This window comes from Colossoma macropomum, unplaced genomic scaffold (genome assembly GCF_904425465.1).
Source record: "Colossoma macropomum unplaced genomic scaffold, Colossoma_macropomum, whole genome shotgun sequence".
In the NCBI taxonomy this organism is placed as follows: domain Eukaryota; kingdom Metazoa; phylum Chordata; class Actinopteri; order Characiformes; family Serrasalmidae; genus Colossoma; species Colossoma macropomum.
The window spans coordinates 15,716,062-15,735,492 of NW_023494785.1; the positions used below are offsets into that span (position 1 = coordinate 15,716,062).

Genomic DNA, 19,431 nt, shown 5'->3' on the forward strand with positions numbered 1-19,431 from the left:
AACATTCACACACATTTACAAGACTTTTTTTTATTATTATTATTATTATTCAGTGCAACATCACAACAAACAATTTCACATGAGGTATCAAAGGATTTTCAAAATTGGTACACAACATCCAGTTATGATTGACATGTAGACTGTCATGATTTAAAGCCTTTGGTTGGTTAGCCACATTCATAGGTTAACATGAGGAGAGAATGGCACAATGACTGACAGACTGATGTGCTAACATAAGACACAAACAGGATGAACGGCAATGGTTTTAAAGCTTTCTGCTACCTGTGACTTATGCGATTTAGGGTTCACAATACTAAACACCTTTTTACCAGGTAAATCATAGGCTGAAATGTCTTCATGTCTGTGACTTTTTTTTTTCTTTTCTTTTTTTTGTCCTACTGGGTAAAAGATCAGTTGTTCATAAGTTACAGATTATGTCAATGTAACTTTTAAATTTTCCTTCTAAAATTATTCTATCAAGACAAATTACAATGAAATCAAGTGGATGTAATTGTATGTTGAACACTGAAGATGCATTTTACAGTATTTTGGCTAAAGAACTGATTTTTATTTCAATACCAATTCCTGCTTGTTTTTTTTATTTATTTTAATTGGTTACACTTGTTGGGAGGGAGGAAAAAGCAATCATAAGCACAGTAAGACCAGCCTCTCTTGCTTCGATTGTCCCATTTGGTCTCTGCACTTGTGTTTATTTCCCTGTTCACACACAAACATTATCTAATGCTTTCACTTGTAGGTAAGCTGTCTCTGTCTGTAGGTAAAAAGTGTGACTTAGTGGTTACAGATTGATTCCAGCACATTTGGTTAGAAAAGATGAGACACAAACTCTCCCTGAATGCATGGGATCTTTGGTACAGTTACATCTCAGCTACACCACACACAATTGAGGTAGATGAACTCTTCATAAGTAGGGAAAAGGATAGACTTGTTGCTTCAGTGGAGAGAATGGAGACTTTTTTTCTGCAGTCCTCAGTAATTTACACATGTACAGCAGTAGTCAGAACATAAGTGGGGGAAAATCACTGTTCCAGCATCCATCCATACAGTTGTGTTCACGAATGTGTAAAGACAGAAAGTTAAGTGACATTAACGATAGGTGAATGTATACAGCACATACATGCCAAAGCTCAGAACATCCCTCACACGGTCCTGTCCAGCTTCACAAGCTCAGCCTGGTCCATCATCTTAGACATGTCCTTCTACAGAATAAGCAGAACCTTCAACCACTAGGGGGTCCCAGAGACTACACTACTGTTAAAGCATCCTTCCAGCTCCAAGGTAGTGTTGGCTCAGAGATGCCAAATGTAAACTTTATCTACCACTTTATCTAGAGTAAGAACTACACTGTGGCTAAAGCACTCAAACCCTTAATCAAACACCAGTAACCAGGAGGAGCTGCACCAAGTGTTAACACATGCGCTGCAGCAGACACCCTTTGCTCTGCTCACAGCACGCTTACAATTGTTACTCATTAAAGTTTAATTCCCACTCTCCAGCACTCCCTCCCAACTCACCTCCCCTTGGTTTGGTAATGCAGTCCTTCTCTGATCTGCCCTCCCCTTTGAATGCCCTAAACCCATGGGTCTGGCTGAGTGAGCGGCGAGCTCCGGCCCCAGCCTCCAACAGGACATAGATAAAAAGGGCCTCTTTCATGTCAGCAAAAGTCGATGGCCTCTTTCATGGTCCCTCTTTCAAGTGCGTGCTGTGAAGGGGCCTCACTTCACGCCCTGCGAAGGTTAAAGACGGTGTGACACACGCGAGTGCGGCCAAAACGGCCCTGCCATGCTCTCACCCCTGAACCCTTGGCTCCGCATAGCACCGCTCAGCACATCAACCAAAGACACAGGCCTCTTGTGTACGCGTGTCTAACACAGTGAATCTGGACTGAACACGAGGGATCACATCATATATTCAGCACTGACTAAATTCAGTCCATGGGAAAATGGGGTAAGCATTAAAATTTGTGCAGGGCTTCAGGACGGGATTTGGACACCACTGACATAGACAAAGAACCTCCACAGTCAGACTGAAACTGAGTGTGGTTCCTACTTTAGTTTAGGAGCTCTGGCTTTAGACATGCACCGCATGTGAATCTTTCCAAGTGGATGGCTGGAACACTAGCCCGGTTACAGAGACAAATGACATCGGAGCCTACATTCAGGGAGGACAAACCTTCATCTTTGGTATCGTGATGGGACTCCCATCAGAGACAAGTTCATAGGACAAACAACACATAATGAAATAAATACTTACAATACTTAGCAAATAAATAACCAGAAGTGAGGAAATAAATACATAAATAATTATAAAAACATAAATAGCGAATTTAAGAGTTCATGTCAGATTTAAGCTCAAGTCACAAACAAGATTTTTTGTTGTCGTTGTTGTTTCTTTGGGGATTGATAGACATCCAGTTTTTGAGGTTGAACAACCAACAACCTGTGATCCACCGGGGCTTGTGTGCTTGAAATTTGTACAAAACCAAGACCTAGGGACAAATTTCTCTGCCGTCCAATGTGAGCACCAAGAAACATCTTGCAATTGAACTACAGGAGTTTTCTCTACAGGTCATTTTCAAATCACAAATACAGAAAACCGGCGCTCACTGTACATCTGCAGAGGACTCAGAATTCCTCTTTGTACTTTGCCTGTATTTCTCTGCAGCAACTCCCGCGAGGTTCACCAATCAATCGATCAGTCCTTTTGAGGGTTCTCTTAAAAAACACATCCACTGCCCCTCCTCCTCCCTCCTCCAGATCTGTTTTCGTCCCCGTAGGATTCAGCCTCATTGTTTGCTTTGGGAGGATGCTGTTCAGTTCTGCTCACAGGCTCTGGCTATCTCCAAACAGAACCCTGGGCAGCAGGATCAGAGAGCGAGCCGTAGCTTTTGTTCGAAGCTGATCAGGTCGTTAAACTATCCAGGATGAAATAACCCCCTAAAAATCCACATACAGGGTAACAGTATTCAGTTATTTAAAAAAAAGGAAATTAAAAGAAAAAAGAAGACGAAGGAGAAGAAGAGGAAGAAGAAGAAAAAAAACATCATTCATCATTCTTTTGGTATTTCTCTTTGGTCATAACTGTCTTTCCATTTTTAGGAAACTAAGATTGCTCCAACCATTTGGGCAAAATCTGTCCATCTGATGCACAATTCAATTTGCAAAATACTGATACTTCTGCTTCCTGCATTACACAGAAGTGGTGACACCAAACAAGACTGATCAGTAAATCACTGCACCAATCTCACTTAAATAAAGTCAGATGTGATTTCTTCCGTTAAGGAACTCATTGGCCTCTATTCCAAATTAAAGCTAAAGTATCGATTCAACACTGAGAACTACATCAAATTCTATCTCATTCTGTAGTGTTTTATCTTTGGTTTCATTTGTTCTTTGATTCCTGTGTAAAAAACACCTCTGATTTAAGAAAAAACAACAAACAAAAAAACCTCCATGGGCAGCAGAGACGTCAGAGCTTGCCCTGTGCTGTGGAGAACCGCAGTGGTCTCCCATCACGCCGTGGTGCAGGAGACGGCAGGGGAGGAGGTGCTGGACCCTGAAGAGCCGGTGGAGGATGGGCGTCCCTCTTCGCTCCAGCGGTTGAGGTTTCTTCTGCGAGCATTCATGAAGAAATTGCTGACGGTGGAAAGCTCCAGTCCGAGCTGCTGTGCGATGGTCACCTGCAGGTCTTTGGCAGGCCGCTGGTTCTCCCTGAAGATGGCCATCAGTGTACGCCGCTGCAGGTCGGTGAAGACCAGCCGAGTGCGCTTGGGCCCCTGGTTCCTCTCCTGCTTCGACTCCTGCTCTTTGCGCTTACATGCTGAGAGACAGAGAGAGAGAGAGAGAGAGAGAGAGAGAGAGAGAGAGAATGAGTAAAAGGTTTCCAGACATTGTATATTTTACATTTCCACAAAACCCAAAGCAACAACCACTGACACCTGACTTCTATGATTTCAATTTGAGAATAATGAGTCAGAATGATGTGTGAAATGTGTAACATACATACATATTGATATTTATGTGTCCACTTCACTGATACATAAGAAAAAGATGCTGAGCTGTGGGAAAGATTGTTTCATGCCTAAATTTTAATATTTCATGATTCAGGAAAATATCCCAAATCTACACGCATGTGTTTAACTCGTGAAATATTACAGAAGAATATTTTTACAATCATATTTTCTTACAATTACAGCTTAACTGCATTATTCTGCTGTTAGGTTTGTGTGGCTACAGCATACATCTCCAAGACACTATGTTCTGACTGTAAGGTTCAGTAGAAACAAACCTCCCAAAGAGAGACTAGCATATAATGAATGAGTAACAGCTGAATCCCCAAAACAGTCTATTTATTACAGTAGAAAAATACTTAAAAGCAAAATAAAAGCAAAATTGTTATGTAATGTATGGATGTAATCTCTAATCTGTCTACACTGTAACTATATTTATTAATGTCGAACGGTTTGGCTTACTATTTTGGAAATGCATAATAAGCTAAACATCTTTTGAATAAAGCAGGCATTATTTCATGGAAAAAAAATGCTTAATCCTTTGTCAATTTAACGTTTGTTCTTGATTAAAATAATACCCAACTTGCTGATTTCAGCTAAAAAAAACTGATGATGCCGTCTAGCCTAGGCAATGGAAAAGATGAGACTTAAAGTTAACAAATCATATTTGGTTGAAGTAACAGGAATAGCTTTCAAAATTCTATTTATATCCATATTACATGATGTCAGCATGACTATATAGTTTGACTCACTGTGAGTCAACTACTTGGCCATTAAAACAATGGCTCTAACACACATGTAGCTGTGCTTTTAGGTGTCCACATCACAGATTTATAAGAGCAGAGCCGAGCGACTCGCTCCCACCTATGCTCGCCAACATAACAGCAACCATTAACTAAATGCTTCCTCATGTTGTAATCATGTGTAAAAGGCTGTGAATTACCATGCTATAAATCCGAAGCACTGTGCCTCTCTCACAGACATAAACATCCCCCCATAGAGTTCTTATGATTGCGAGAGCCGCCCTTAATCATGATGTATGCCTCTTGTCTCATGTTGCTGAAACGTGATCGAAAGCACCCCTATTCCTCATCACCCCCCCCCCACACACACACACACCCCACCCCACCCTTACTCCACTACCCCCTCTCAGCATCCCCCACTCCTGACCCACCCCCTGCTGATTTCTTGGGCCACGGGCTGATAGAAATTATTGATTAAATCTGTGCTGCTCAGACTCCTCGACCTACAGAGGCTGGTTAACCCCTTCAGCACTGGACCAGGTCACAGCTTTCCCCTGAACAAATACGTGGTTTATTTTTATGCTCCGCAGGCAAAACATTCAGACTCGCTCTCTTAGACGTGTGAATTTTGGATTGTAAACAGTGCAAACAGGCCTGTGCATTTGCGTGCCAGTTCTGCCCGTCAACAGCACGGCTAAATGGCTTTCAAACCCCGCTGATGGTGCAGGCAGAGACACTGAGAGAGCCACTTAAGCCTATTTTATCTCGCTTATTCATTTAGACTTTAAGACAAGGGCTTCAGGCTCCAGTGCTCGTGTGTGAAATCCCTGCGCTGCCAGAGAGCTGAGGGTTAGAGTAATGATCTCCATCCTGCTCTGTGACTGAGCTCCTCTTTCTCTCTTTCTTTCTCTCTCTCTTTTTCCAGCATGGTCCATCCTGCACACACTCGCACTCTGCCTTGCTCACTGAGCAAGGGCACACAAAAGAATGAGAGAAAGAATTGGACAGACAGCAATCTTGCACCTCAATAATTGTAGCTGTAATTAAACGATTGAAAAGAGAAACATATTAATATGTAAAAATGTCAAAAGATGTGGCAAAACCATCATAATACCTTTACTGCACCTATATCAATATCTATTTTGCAGATTACAAGCATTATGACTGCATGTACGACCAACAAAAATAAGACTAAAGAAATAACTGAATTAATACATTTCACGTTAACAGTAATGAAAGCTAAATTAATTTTCTAGGTGTCATAAAAGTTTTGATTTTGCAGGGGTTTTTTTTTTCGAATTAATAAGCACATTTTATTTAATTCATCTCTGAAATTTTGAGGACATGAAATGTTTTGAGCCTTTAATATATTTCCAAAAAATAATTTGTAAATCAAACTATTATTGAGTATAGGCCTTTCTGAGCACTATTATAATATCAGTGGGGACATTCTTTAAGAAAATGGTATTTGTTGTCTCACAAAATCAGTCATCTTGCTTGTAGCTCACAAGGTATACATTTTTCAAAATTGATCTCAGGGCAATGTCAGATGTCAATTTTGGCATTTAACTAAAAGTATTTACAAAAACGTCTTAATATTCATATTGAAAATATGTAGAGAATGATGTTACTTAATCGTCACCACGAGTGGGATATTACAGTGCTTTTCAGACATATTGTGCTGCATTAAGCTGAATCATCTTCCCGCCTGTCCATGTGCTGCATGAACTCCTGCTATCTAAAAGGAGGCGTGAGGCCGTGTGCATTCTAATTCTAGCCTGCACTCGCTTATTCGCAGGAGCTGTGAGCTGGAGGCCTGTGCTCTGCTTTCCCAAGGAAATCAATACCAGCTGATAATTAAACAAAAGGCTTGGCAAGAAAAGCCAACCCTCATGGAAAGTAGGTTACACAGGGAGGCACAGAGGTGTCCACCTTGTGCCTTTGCCAGGGCTAAAAAGATTGGGTATGAGTGTTTGTCTGTGCATTGGACGGATGGCCTGGGAGAAATGCGTGATTTGTTCAGATGATGGTGTGATAAAACATTAACATACTTGGTGTCTTGATGTATAGCTGTTGGGTATTGGGAAAATATTGCAATATTTGAAGTAGGGATGCACAGAAATCTGAAAATGGAAATGAAAAATCAAATACAACTGAGACATTATTTGAAATAAAAAAAGCCCCCCCAGTTTAAATAATCATATGGCTATCCAGACTAATGTATACGCAGTGGCAGCTACTGAGCTACCAACATTATGGACAGTAACGGGCACAAAAACAACAGCAAGATTCAGTACCATGCTGCCAAACAGGGCATTGATTGATTTTGTGTATTTCAGCGCTTAGAACACTCCTATGACTGAGAGCACAATGGTTACCAATCAATATCTGCGGTGGTAATGCAAGCAGAATAATTCATTCTGAAGCACATTTCAAGCTTTGGTGATTGATCGCCTGGGATTCGGACAGACTTTGGCAAGGCGGCATTCGCGTTTGTCTCCCAGCCCAGAGTCTTCGGTGGCTAGCTACTGTAGAGCGCTGTCCGACATTTTGCGAGCTAGCCCCCCCCACCACCACCACCACCTTCGCCCATTCTCATGTTACAGTTTTTTGTAGAGCTCTTTGTGCATCAGCTGGATGTTCAGCCCTGGTCATGTCACAACACTGCTACACTATGACAAGTGCTGGCTTTCAAAGCAAATCTCTGAAGAATATTAGATGGCAACCAACAGAGGGTATCTCTCTCAGTATCTAGTGCAAAGTGAATTTAGTACAATCAGTGCAAAATGACCCCAGACTGGAGGAGTGCTTTTTCTTATTTAGAGTGCACATGAAATTTAAGAATTTCATGGATTTGGGGGATTTGGCATAGCAAACCCTAATAACTGATGGTGAAATTTGAAACGGAATACAGGTCAATAAAGATGCACTTGTTTGCACCCAACAGTTTTAACTATTGTGACTTGCTGGTTTTCCAGGGACAGATGTTGCCCAAAAAAAAAGCTTGTGCTCCTTCAGGAAGAATGAACAAACTACACACATCTCAGTCTGAGTTATACAGTACGCAGCTGCTAGGTGTACAGTCAGCTGAGAATTCTTTCACTGGAACTAGATCTAGGTGCTCGATCTGGCTGGGAGGCACAAGCTTAAAAGCAAACAAGCATACTCAAAAATTCTACCTTCTAGTCGCAGCGACGCCATCCTCTGAAACTCTGGCTCTTGTAACCAGCGGGACATCCTCTTGAAGGTCTCGCGGCCGGACTTGAGCTTGCCCCAGGGCTTGGGGTTTCTGAGCAGGTCGGACAGGGTGCCCTGAGACCTGCACAGCACCCTCTCGGCGAAGATGGCCTGCGGGATGCTGTACCTCTTCAGCTCTGTGATGATCCGCTGGGCCACATCTTTGGTGTTGATCTCCTCCCCTGCCCCGTTGCTCTGGGAGCCGGCCAGCATGCTCTCCCTGGCCAGACTGGAGCTGGAGGAGGATGACGACGAGGAGGGGGAAGAGCCAGGGAGTTCCCCCAGCTTAGAGGCTTGCTGGCTGTGATGGTGCTGTTGGTAGCTCTGGGTGTAGATATGGGGGTGGTACGTGGGTGCGTGCTGGTGGGTGTCTATCTTGCTTAGCTGGTGGCTGACCCCATGCTCTCCGACTAGTGAGGGTGGTGACATTTCCCTCCCAAAGTCTGTTGCTGTTCGGCAGAATATGTTCCCCCCACTGCTGCCCATATGGACATCATGGCTGCTTGCAAGCATCTGGCCACTGTGTCCGTTCTGGCTCCCTAACGAGCCGTAACCATGCATGGCTGTCTCCAGGCCTGAGCTGCCAAGTGGTGGAGACAGACTCTGTGCCATGCTCAAGTCTTTGCCATAGGGGTTATAGAAGTTTCCTCCAAGCCCCCTATCCTCACGCATGAGCGTAAAGCTACCGATGACATTACTGACCGGTAAGCAGGGGTGATGGTGATGGTGAAACTTGTCATCAAATGGCTGGAGAGGGGTCAGTGTAGTGTAGGTGCTACCACCGCTTGTCGGGGTGTCCCTGCCATACCCCAGCGTCGGCATGCTGTGCTCGTACCCAGGGCTCCTGTGCTCATGTTCCAGGCCCATGGGGTGGCCTCCCAGAGAGGGACGTGGGAAGGCGGCAGAGAGGTCTCGCGAGTGTAACATCGCACGACTGTCCTGACTGTGTGCGAGCTCCACATGACTGTGAACTGACATCTCTCCCATATTGCCATCCATTTCTAAAACAAATGTACAGAAGGGTATCTTTACCCCTCCCCCTTCTACACTAAACAGTGCTTGTTTTCAAACGTATCAGGCAGGAAATGTAAATATATTCAGAGTGCTGTCCACTCAAGCCTGTGAATATTTCACTTTTGGTTTCAGTCCAGTTTCAAGGGCGGACAGAAGAGCACTTTTGCTATCATTTTATGTGTTCCATTAAAGCACCTGCTTTTATGTGTGTCCGTCTTGTCCTTGGCCGCGAGGAGCCTGTGGAAGAGATACAGTAGGCTACGATCACTTGATTGGTTATTGATCATTTATTCAAGAGAGCTCGTTGCATATTGATCAAGCACACATCTACGGATTCTCAGGCAACCACGGAGAAGTTTCACTTGCTAGCCAAAACAAACAATCAGGCTAGTCTATTTCCACCATGCTTTGACGAAAGTGCGAACAGTATTGCTCAGGCTTTCAGCAGCTCCTATTCAACCTCAGTCTTTTCGCAACTTCTACCTATCTGGTGAAAAACATTTAACAAGCGTTTGACTTGCTTACCTCAACCGCTCAGGCTTGATTGTGGACAAGATGACCGGAGCTCGAGCACTGTGGAAGGGAAACAGCGACAAATACAATCCTGCAGACTCGAAAGTGTCCTCTCTTCCACGCTGCGCGGGTCGTGAATACGAGCATCCCAAGTCCCAGAAGAAGCGGGTAACGTTAAGAAGGACTTTAATGGCCGTGAAAAATCGCGATGCTCCGTCTCGCTGAGGCTCGCCGAGGATGAGGAGGAGGCCACATAAAGGAAGCGCTCTGTCCCTCTCGCTCCTCTCTGCTCTGCGCTCTGTCCAGCCGCACGTTAGCCTGACTGTGTGTCTAACTGCCCAGCTCCCTTTCTGTCATTATCTCTGTGGTCCCCCCTCCTTTCCCTTTCCTCTGTCTCTCCATCGATCACAGCCCTCTTTTTTTCTCCTCCTCTCCCTCCCTCCTCTCTTCCTCCCCCTCTCTCTCTACCCCTTCTCAGAACGTCACACACTTAAAAATCTGACAGATGTGGGATGAATTTCGAACTCGGATTAACCCCTTCGCTCCCGCACCTCTCTTCTACTCTGCTCTCTCGAGTTTGGTGATCACAGCAATGCAATTGATCACTTTTCGATTGAGCTTGTCTTTTTATTTCGACTAATGTTCTTTATTCACCTCCGCAGAAATGAAATCGTTCTCACGCGTGTTGCCCAACCATTCAATTTAGAGTGATTAGTTTACCGTTGATTAAATTGATCATTAAGCCCACTCAGTGATCCACCCCCCTTCTCCTCCTCCTTATCTTTATCATCTTCTTTTCCCTCCTCCTCCTACTCCTTCTTCTTCTAATTGCATGCTAGCACACTGTCCATTCATATATTCATGTATGTATTATCATTTCTATACTTACAGTGACGTAACTAAGAGGGATGGCAGAGGGGGTAATCGAACCGGGGCCCATAGCGCAGGACCCCCGAAAATCTTCGTTTTGCCCCTCGGATAGATGCCCACACAATTATACACCCGTGACTCACAGTTTCTTAACAACAATAGCGCACCAGTTAGCTTGTTTGTCCAAACGTCTTGTTTTCATAATTATAATCATTTCTGCATTGCAATGTAAACATTTGACGCTGGTGGATGGAGTAGGATAATTCGAGAACTTATTTGCAACATTATAACAGCGAGTACACAAGCAAATGACACAATCCTTTGTCCTTTTTATTTATAGAAAGACATTTTTCACATGGGGGTACCTTTTTGTATTTTATTTATTTTATTTTTATTTTTTGCACTGGGGCCCACAAGATCCTATACGACACTACATAGTTAGCCTTGTTTATAATCATGTGACAACAGTTAATCCATACAGACTGCAGCCACATGTCCCATTAACCCAGATGATCTATTAAAGATTAAAGACTGTTGGTCTTTAGCCATTTTTATTTTCTTCTGAAAATATAGATTTCCACGCGTTAATTTTTGCGCGTGCACCTGAATTGCGGTGAAGTTTTAATATCTAAACAACTAATTTATTGATTGCATAATTGGGCAAAGCTGTTAGAAGCCTCTTCAGTCACTCTTCAGTCTGAGAACAGAATGAGGGAGGCTCTCCATCTGAATGCGCGTTTATGAGCCTCCTTCTTTACACACACTCGCTGAGCACAACAAAATCACACCAGATTTCCACAATTTACAGAAACGCCCCGCGCGATCTGGGACCTGGTGTGTGTAGAGCTCTGAACACATTCCAGAGCCTCTATATGTTTTAGTTTGTTAATATTCTTGTACTGTGTTTTCATCCACAATCTCAGGGCATGAGAGGCCAGAGAGAGAGAGAGAGAGCTGATGCTGCATGTATGCGAGAGTGACCAGTCCAGAAGTAAACCTTAAGCCTCCAATCTGAATATTTAAATTGTCTCGCTATGTTATTCGTGCCCATGGTAACACTACACCTGGCCACATTACAGCCACACCTGGCAGTATTGCAGTGTGAGAGGAGGCCGCGGGCTCGTGCAAAACCGATCGTCTGTGTGTGTGTGTGTGTGTGTGTGTGTAGCTTTAACTGCGCCGTGCTGCTGGATGTGGGAGCGGCGCGCGCTGCAGCAGATGCTGCACTATCGATCCACAGCGCGGGGAGAGGAGCTGCAGGGGAGATGGACACACACACACGCACACACACACACACACACTCACACACACGCACGCACACACAGCTCTTGAGAGGTTGGGGTGAAAGTTCATCTACTGTGGCTAAAGAATGAGACCATCCAAACCAAGACAAGATAACGACCCCTAACATCATGCAAAATATTCCGCTCTGTGAGGATCACACATCGGAGGGCTTGTTCTTAAATACTATCACGCCGCTGTTATCTTTCTGAGGCAGACACATGTAGGAAATTCGGGCGGGCTGCTGATGAAAATGTGCTTTAAGCAGCCGGCGCTCACTCACTGCATCTGCTGTTTGATGAGCAAACTCACATTCATTGATCAGTCTGAAACAGGCAGCAATCACAGTCAACATACAAACAGATAACAGCTTTTTAAAGGGTTTTTCCCCTCAGTTAAATGACCAGACACTGGATGATTCAACACTTTATTGAAGATATCAGTGAATATATTTCAAATAAAAACACGTTAATTACAGGCAATCTTGCCTTATTGGAGATTTTTATATTTTCTTTTATATTGCATGTAATTTAATATTTACTTTACCATTTCACAAATATTTACATCTATATACTAGAGACAAAACGAGCAATAATAACAACAACAATAATAATAATAATAATAATAAGAAGAAGAAGAAGAAGATAAATGATAAATAAATGATGAGCGCTTAATTAAAAACCATGTACTGTCGTTTTGTGTGCGCTGTAAATGTAGCCAATACAATCAAATTTCACAAATGAAATATTTTCAGTAACCGTTAAAAATCAAACTCCTATACGTGAATAAATTATTGTACCCGCCTTTTCCCTTTATTCATGTGTTCCGCATCTGATTTCACTCCAGAGAATTCCATAGGGCTAAAGCGGGGCCTTGAAGCTGAAATCTCACACCCTGTAAAGGACAGAGCGCGCTAACACTGTGACCACTGACAGCCAAAGCTCTTAGTCTTTTACATTATTATCTGCTCATATAGACGGAAAAACAGGGCTGATAAAGATGCCGATTACTCGAGTTACAGCTTCACACACCATCACTCTACATCCACACTGATGTTCCTCCTCATCACTGAGACCTGTGGATCACATCCCTCCCTGCCTCCTTCATCATCATCATCATCATCATCACCATCATCTAAAGCTCATCGTCCAAAACTCTCTCTCTCTCTCTCTCTCTCTCTCACACACACACACACACACACACACACACACACACACACACACACACACGTCTTACTGACGCACCAAACACGCGAACACACGTTACTGCACATCCATTTCATATTTTCGGACAGAAGACTTAAAAGTTTGTATATTGTTTGTGTATTTTATTTTATAAAATGTAGTCGTCCTCTTACAGCCTCGGTGAAATAGTTCGCTAAAAATTATACACAACGCACAAAAACGCATAAACAAATAAATTAATAAATGCAAAAAAAGCGAGAGAGAAAATAGAGAAAGATAGATTTCTATCTCTAGTCTACTGATTAAATCCCAATATTCATCACCTTTGGGGGGAAAATTTCAGAGTAATTCTAACGCAACTCAAAAATGAACTCTAAATGTTAACGGTCAAAGCAGATTTCGACGCGATTGAACTCATATTAAAAATAATACTAATAATAAATAAATGTCAAATGGACCACAACAACAGCAATTTTATTTAAAGTTATTACTTGTCAATATTCTTCTTCTTTTTTTTTAAACGATTTCTTGTTCTCAGTCCAGGACTGTATTTACATATTTAATTTCTGTACTGGTCTAAGCTGAACTGATTTTTTTTGTACAAAACTGAGTCTAAAAGACTCACGGTAGTGCCTGTGTCCTCGGCGGGTTTATCAGAGTAAACTGCAGGGAAAAAAAGTTCCTCTAAATGGTCATTTTAGTGTTTCATGTTGTAGTGAATGTGTTCTAAACTATGACAGAGCTCAGGAGCTGAGCACACATCTCAGTGTAAGAGTTTAAATATCTCTAAACACACTAAACATGATTTTATTAACAGAGCGGGCTCATTTTCTCCTCTCGATTACTGATGCCTTTAGTAAGCAAAACAGGTCTGACCAAATGTCTAAATAAATCAAATGTTTTTCGTCTGCAACATTCTGAATAAAATTCCAGGCCAAAAACCCGAGACTCCCTCACTGACAGTGTGAAGGACGCTCGGCAAAATTACACGATGCCTGAAATGAACTTAAATCGGCGAACAGAACTGAGATTTGAATAAGATGAGCGAGGTTTGTTATTTAAAATATAAAATAAAGAGTCCAGTGGTCTGAGCTGTTAACTGTAGTATTGGGTCCAGTGCAGTGACGATTAAAACCAGGTACAGGTTAATTAATGCATTCCCTCTTAACCGCTCTGTAAATAAACTGCAGTATTTCTATTAGAGAAGCTCCAGCAGCCTCTGCGTAACAAACACAGGATGTGAATAGTGAAAAGAAATCGATCCGGGGCTGAAGTCAATATTTCAATTAACGTGATCCTGATCCACACTCTCCCACAGCAGCACTATTAAAAAGCAATAGACCAACGAACCCGCTTTGCATGATGGGAAATGTGTGCTATACTCTGAAAAGAACTATTTAAAAATGTGCTTAGCGCAAAAAAGGTCAAAAATATATTTTTGTAAACTGAATTTAATTTCTACACGCTATATATGTAGTGAGCATGAAGCTTCCTCTAGCCAGATAGAATATAGATAAGTTAATTTGCCATACTGTAATTTATTTAAACATTTCCAGTAACTCTCTTAACTGTTTCTGAATTATTTCTTTTTTTTCTTCTTCCTTCTTTCTTCCCCTTATTTTTGACTGGACTAATTAAAGTTTCATCCAGCAACCAAGAAGTTGTTTTTACATGTTATATATTCAAAAATGCATATATATATATATATATAATATATATATATATATATATATATATATATATATAGTTGTATTTATTTTAGATTTGCCTTCAGACTAAACCAAAAAACTCCCAAATGTATGTTCTCATCAATGCTCAGTGAATTAATTACCAGTCCAGTGAGGAGAAAAAAACACTAAATGAAGAAAATCTCCTCGACTATTAAACATTAATGTAAAGCAGGCTAAAGATGAAATGTAATGCACAGAAAGCTGATAGAAATCTCTTTGGGCCCTAATTATCTCTCCCTCTATCTCCGTGCAGAAGAGCCAGAGCTGCATCTCACTCTTCATTAACGTGCATAGCCAGTAAAAACAACGCGATTGCGGTTAATTTTGATAACTGTAAAATTATTGTTCGTCTACATGAAGTGATTTTATCTTAAACGATTCTGTATATTTCTACACTTTAAGAATAAAAAGGGTTCTACAGTACCAGAGAGAGGTGATACAATTAGTAACAATATGGTGCTATGCAGAACCACTTTTGTAAGGTTCATTAAAGAAGCATGTACAACAGGTTTTCCATCATAGAGAATAATCATGTCACCACGTAGAGAACCAATTATGCATTCAAATGGTTCTCTGAGTAATCACTGCTGTGTATAACCACTGTCTTTACTAAAGAACCCCCTTTTAAGGGAGTAGCGGTTCCATCACGTATAAGATAAGCTGAAATGAGTCATTTTCTGTGATACAGAGTAACCCTTTTTTACAGGCCTCTTTGTTTTCCTTTACATTTCCAGGGAAGCGTATATTTGCAGAAATAAGGGCCGATATTGTGTGTAAAAATGAGAGCAAACAGAGCACATTCTGCACTGAATTCGCTCATGAGCAGCCCACGCAAGTGCGAGCTAATGGTGACTTTCCACATTATGTGAATGCACTGCAAACTTAACTTGAGCATTAAGAAAAATTAACAGCTTCTTCAAAAATATTACAACTCTGGAGCGACGAAGGTTTTTTTTTAACCAGACGTATATTTTATATGACCATCATGCGTTCACATCTGCCTGTAGGCAGTATCGATTAGAGGAAACAATGTAGGCGGACTGTTCACTTTACCACATGGAGCATAATTTACAAGTCTGCATAACCTTGCTGTATGTATACAGGGGCATCTTATATATTTGCATATTGCACATGAATTGTTGCATGCTAATTATCCAGAAGAGGGCTAATGGCATGGTCTTACAATAAAGCACATTTGTAAAAATAAACCAGGCCTTTGAGAGATGTAAGCTCGAGGAATGCCAAGCACCTGAGCCTTTTCTCCTCTCACTTTAAAAGAGAAGCTGGTTAGTTGTAATGAAAAGTGTTCAGGCCTGTATAATAATCCTACTAATACCATACTTTAGAGAATGTTCTGGCTCCTTAGTGTAACTGTTTGAGATTTTGGATCAAGTTTTTCCATCTCCAAAGGTCAATTTTTAAATCAAGCACACAAATGGCAATTTATGCGCTTAAACAAGATTCATGGCACTCATGAGTCTGATCAATACAAGCCAGTCCCGGCTCCTTTCAAATCTGAAAAACAATAGCAACTGTAGACTGAAGGGTGTAATAGTAGTTTTAAAGTAGTATAGACAGTGTGTAATCCTGCACTGGTGACACTGACATCCCTTTCACATCCACAATGCACATGTCTGAAAAATACACCTCTAAGGAATATAACAGCAAGAAACAAGCTACCTGACACAGTTCCTGCAATGGCACAATCCCCTGCAGTACAACATCAGCAATACACAACAATATAGATTTGCTGACATGCATTATCAGACCACAATACATACATATGTCTATATATGTGAATACATACTAGTGTATTCTTTCATGCAAGATTTGAGTGAGTAAGTGCGTGAATGGGTGAGTGGGTGAGTGGGTGTGGGTGGGTGGGCGTGTGTATCTGTATATGTGAAGCTTTCAGCAGTGTGTGTGTGTATGTGTCTTTTCCGCAGGAGTGGATCCAGTACGTTGGCGTCTCCTTGGCTGGGTGGGAGAGGAAGTCGCAGTGCAGTCAGACTGCATCTCTCTCACTGTCTCGATCTCTCTCTGTCCTCTTCTGCTTTCAAGTCCACATTTGAAGATAGTTTCCTTCTGCTCTGCAATGCTTTTGCTTTTCTTAACTCCACTGGCCGGAGGGCTCCAAATCCCCTGTTTACCCCTCTCCATGCATGCGTCCTCCTCTTCCCTTGATGCAACGCTGTCTGCACCTCGCCGCCGTGTGTGTGTGTCTCACTGCTCTCTGTTTCTCCTCGGCTCTTTTTAATCAGCATGTTAATAAGAAAGGTAACTAATCAATACGTTCAATGGCCTGGCCCTGCGATTGATACCATCTCGTCCTCCCTCCCATCCCTCCATCAAAGACACACAAACACACACACATCCACAAACACACACACACACACAGGCATGGTCTTGAACAGAAACATACAGTAATTGAAACAAATGATTATAGCCAGACCATTTTTTCACATGAGGCTGGTGTTACTTAATCACTAATTTTCCTCACCACTTCTTCTTTTATCAATCCCGAATAACCTACTGGAAGTATCCCTCCATTTGTCACTTTTCTGTGTGGACGGAGCCTTGACATTCAGGCAGATAAATGTTGCTTTACATGAGAAAATCTAAAATTGTTCAAGAAAGTGAGAAGAAATTCCAGTCTGCACTATTTTCAAAAAGCATAAGCTCAGGGCCCGAGAAGAGAAGATTCTTTTTTTTTTATTCTCAAACCAAAAGACAGAATCGTCCTACTCCCATATACCCCCATGATAAAAATATCTCTGAAAGCTGAAAGAGTGCGTGTGTTCCCCACCCCAGGGTAAGGTCTCCCACAACAAATGGCCTTGCACCAAGCAGGTCGACTAGAGAGTGATGGCAAAGGATCAAGAGAATTCCCTCACAGAAGAAAGTGTCAAGGAGAAAAAAAAACACTAAAAAAAAAAGAACAGAACCACACAAGCAAACAAAAAGTGGCCCTTATAGCTGACATCACAAGGCTATTGTTCAGAGCCCAGACTTGCCTCTGCCTTGCGGTAGGGTCTTCACAGTGTCAATATGGCAGAGGTTCTCTAATGTTTTCCTGTGGCTGATCCCAGTCCCATCTCCCCACCTTCACTGTCTGAACAAACATTGTTTTGTTATGTTTCCGCTGGTATTGACAGAGAACACTTTTTTGTTTTCTTTTCTACTGTCTAAAAATGCCACTTTTCTTGTCTAGAAATATCATACGTACACTAAGCTAGGCAGACATGATCTGACAATGGCAATATTATTAATAAAATTCTATGCTGCACTGCTCATATTTCATTTCTACAGACTACAGACTATTCATTTTTAATTCAAATCAATTTGTACGGTGCTTTTTCTAACAGATATTCTCACAAAACAGTTTCACAGAAATTGAGTTCTTGGCCCATTATAAGCCAGCTGAGGGTGACAATGGCAAAGAAAATTTCGATATGAGTAAGAAAGCATTAGGGGAACCAAAACCCGAAAGGGGAACCTATCCTCCTTTAGGCGGCACCAGAAAATGGACTTATAATACAAGTAAGACAAGTTCACAAGGGTGATTGAGGGGCAGAAGCTTATTTAAGATATTGTAAGAAGTATTATAAATATGGCTGCAAATTACAAACGGTAAGACCAGGAGACTTTTTTGTACATTATTGTCCACTATGACATGTTAGTTCATGCATGCTAGCATCCCTTGGGGGTTTGGAGTGACCACTGCCTCTCTGACCCCCCTTTAGGCTGTCACCCCATCACCCACACCTTCATCTGAGATGCTGCAGTCACCTAGCAACAGAGATCTGAGGTCAGGGGTCAAAGACCAGGGGCTACTGGAAATATACACATACATGCATACACAACCTTCGCCACACTTATCGTCCATCGTTCTCTCAGCACTGATACAGAACATTTGAAAATACATTTTTACATTTTTGCACAGTGGCCATTTACAGTTAGTCAATATTAGTGTTTTAATTCAGTACCCAGAGGCCAAAAAGTTGATGTAAGTCACTTTAGAATATGTATGCTGTTTGGTGTTGGTCAAAAGAAGAGCTCACTGTTAACGTGACTTTGAGAGAAATAAGCCATGAACAGATGCTAAATGAATTGTGTAACTGTCTATTATATACATTCATATTTATTACAGATTGCAGATTTATTTTATCCTCTTGGAAGAACTTTCTGTATGTCCATGTAAGTGTTGTGAGATTTCTCCTTTGTTTTGTGGCAAATCTTTGATGACCATTCTACTCTGCCCTCGTACAATCAGGCTGGGGTCAGCGACCTCTGACCTCAGCTGACCATGCAAGGAGGATGGGCACGATCCAATCACCTTAAACAGTCGGAGGTAGGGGGCCAGACAGAGCGATGAAAAGGTGGGGGAGGAGGTGCTGGTGGTGGATAGCTGCGGTGCTAATCTGTGCCTTGATCAGGCCGGGAGCACCCTCAATGGAAGGGATGAAGAAGAAAGGATGGATGTATGAAGATCCTCCTTTTCTCCATCTGTGTGGGGTGTTTGCTCTGGTTTGCAAAGCGTGAAATGTGATGATATGTACTCAGCGCTGCTTCAATCTGAGGGCTTTCAAAATCTCTGTCTATACTCTCAGATCGAGAGTGGATGGGTTTTATATGCTGGAATCTGAAGAAAGTGCTTAATTATTAGTATTGTAATGTATATCACTATGGCATTCATTTTTCAGCATGTTATTCATTTAATTGGAATTTGAGATGTGATGAAATAATTATGAAATAATGGAATTATACATTTACATTCACTTACACTATTTGGCAGACACTCTTATCCAAAAAAACCTAAAAAGTTTAAA

At 41.8% G+C, this 19,431-nt stretch overlaps 1 protein-coding gene across 1 annotated transcript; it reads right to left on the bottom strand.

Moving 5' to 3' along the window:
* Positions 1–3,532: 3,532 nt before the first annotated feature.
* Positions 3,533–9,656, bottom strand: onecutl (one cut domain, family member, like). Its single transcript, XM_036578902.1, has 2 exons — positions 7,953–9,656; positions 3,533–3,840 (listed from the first exon to the last, which is right to left on the bottom strand). Exons 1-2 carry the CDS (start codon positions 9,007–9,009, stop codon positions 3,533–3,535), a joined length of 1,365 nt encoding a protein of 454 aa, XP_036434795.1. The 5' UTR covers positions 9,010–9,656.
* Between the last annotated feature and the right edge of the window lie 9,775 nt (positions 9,657–19,431).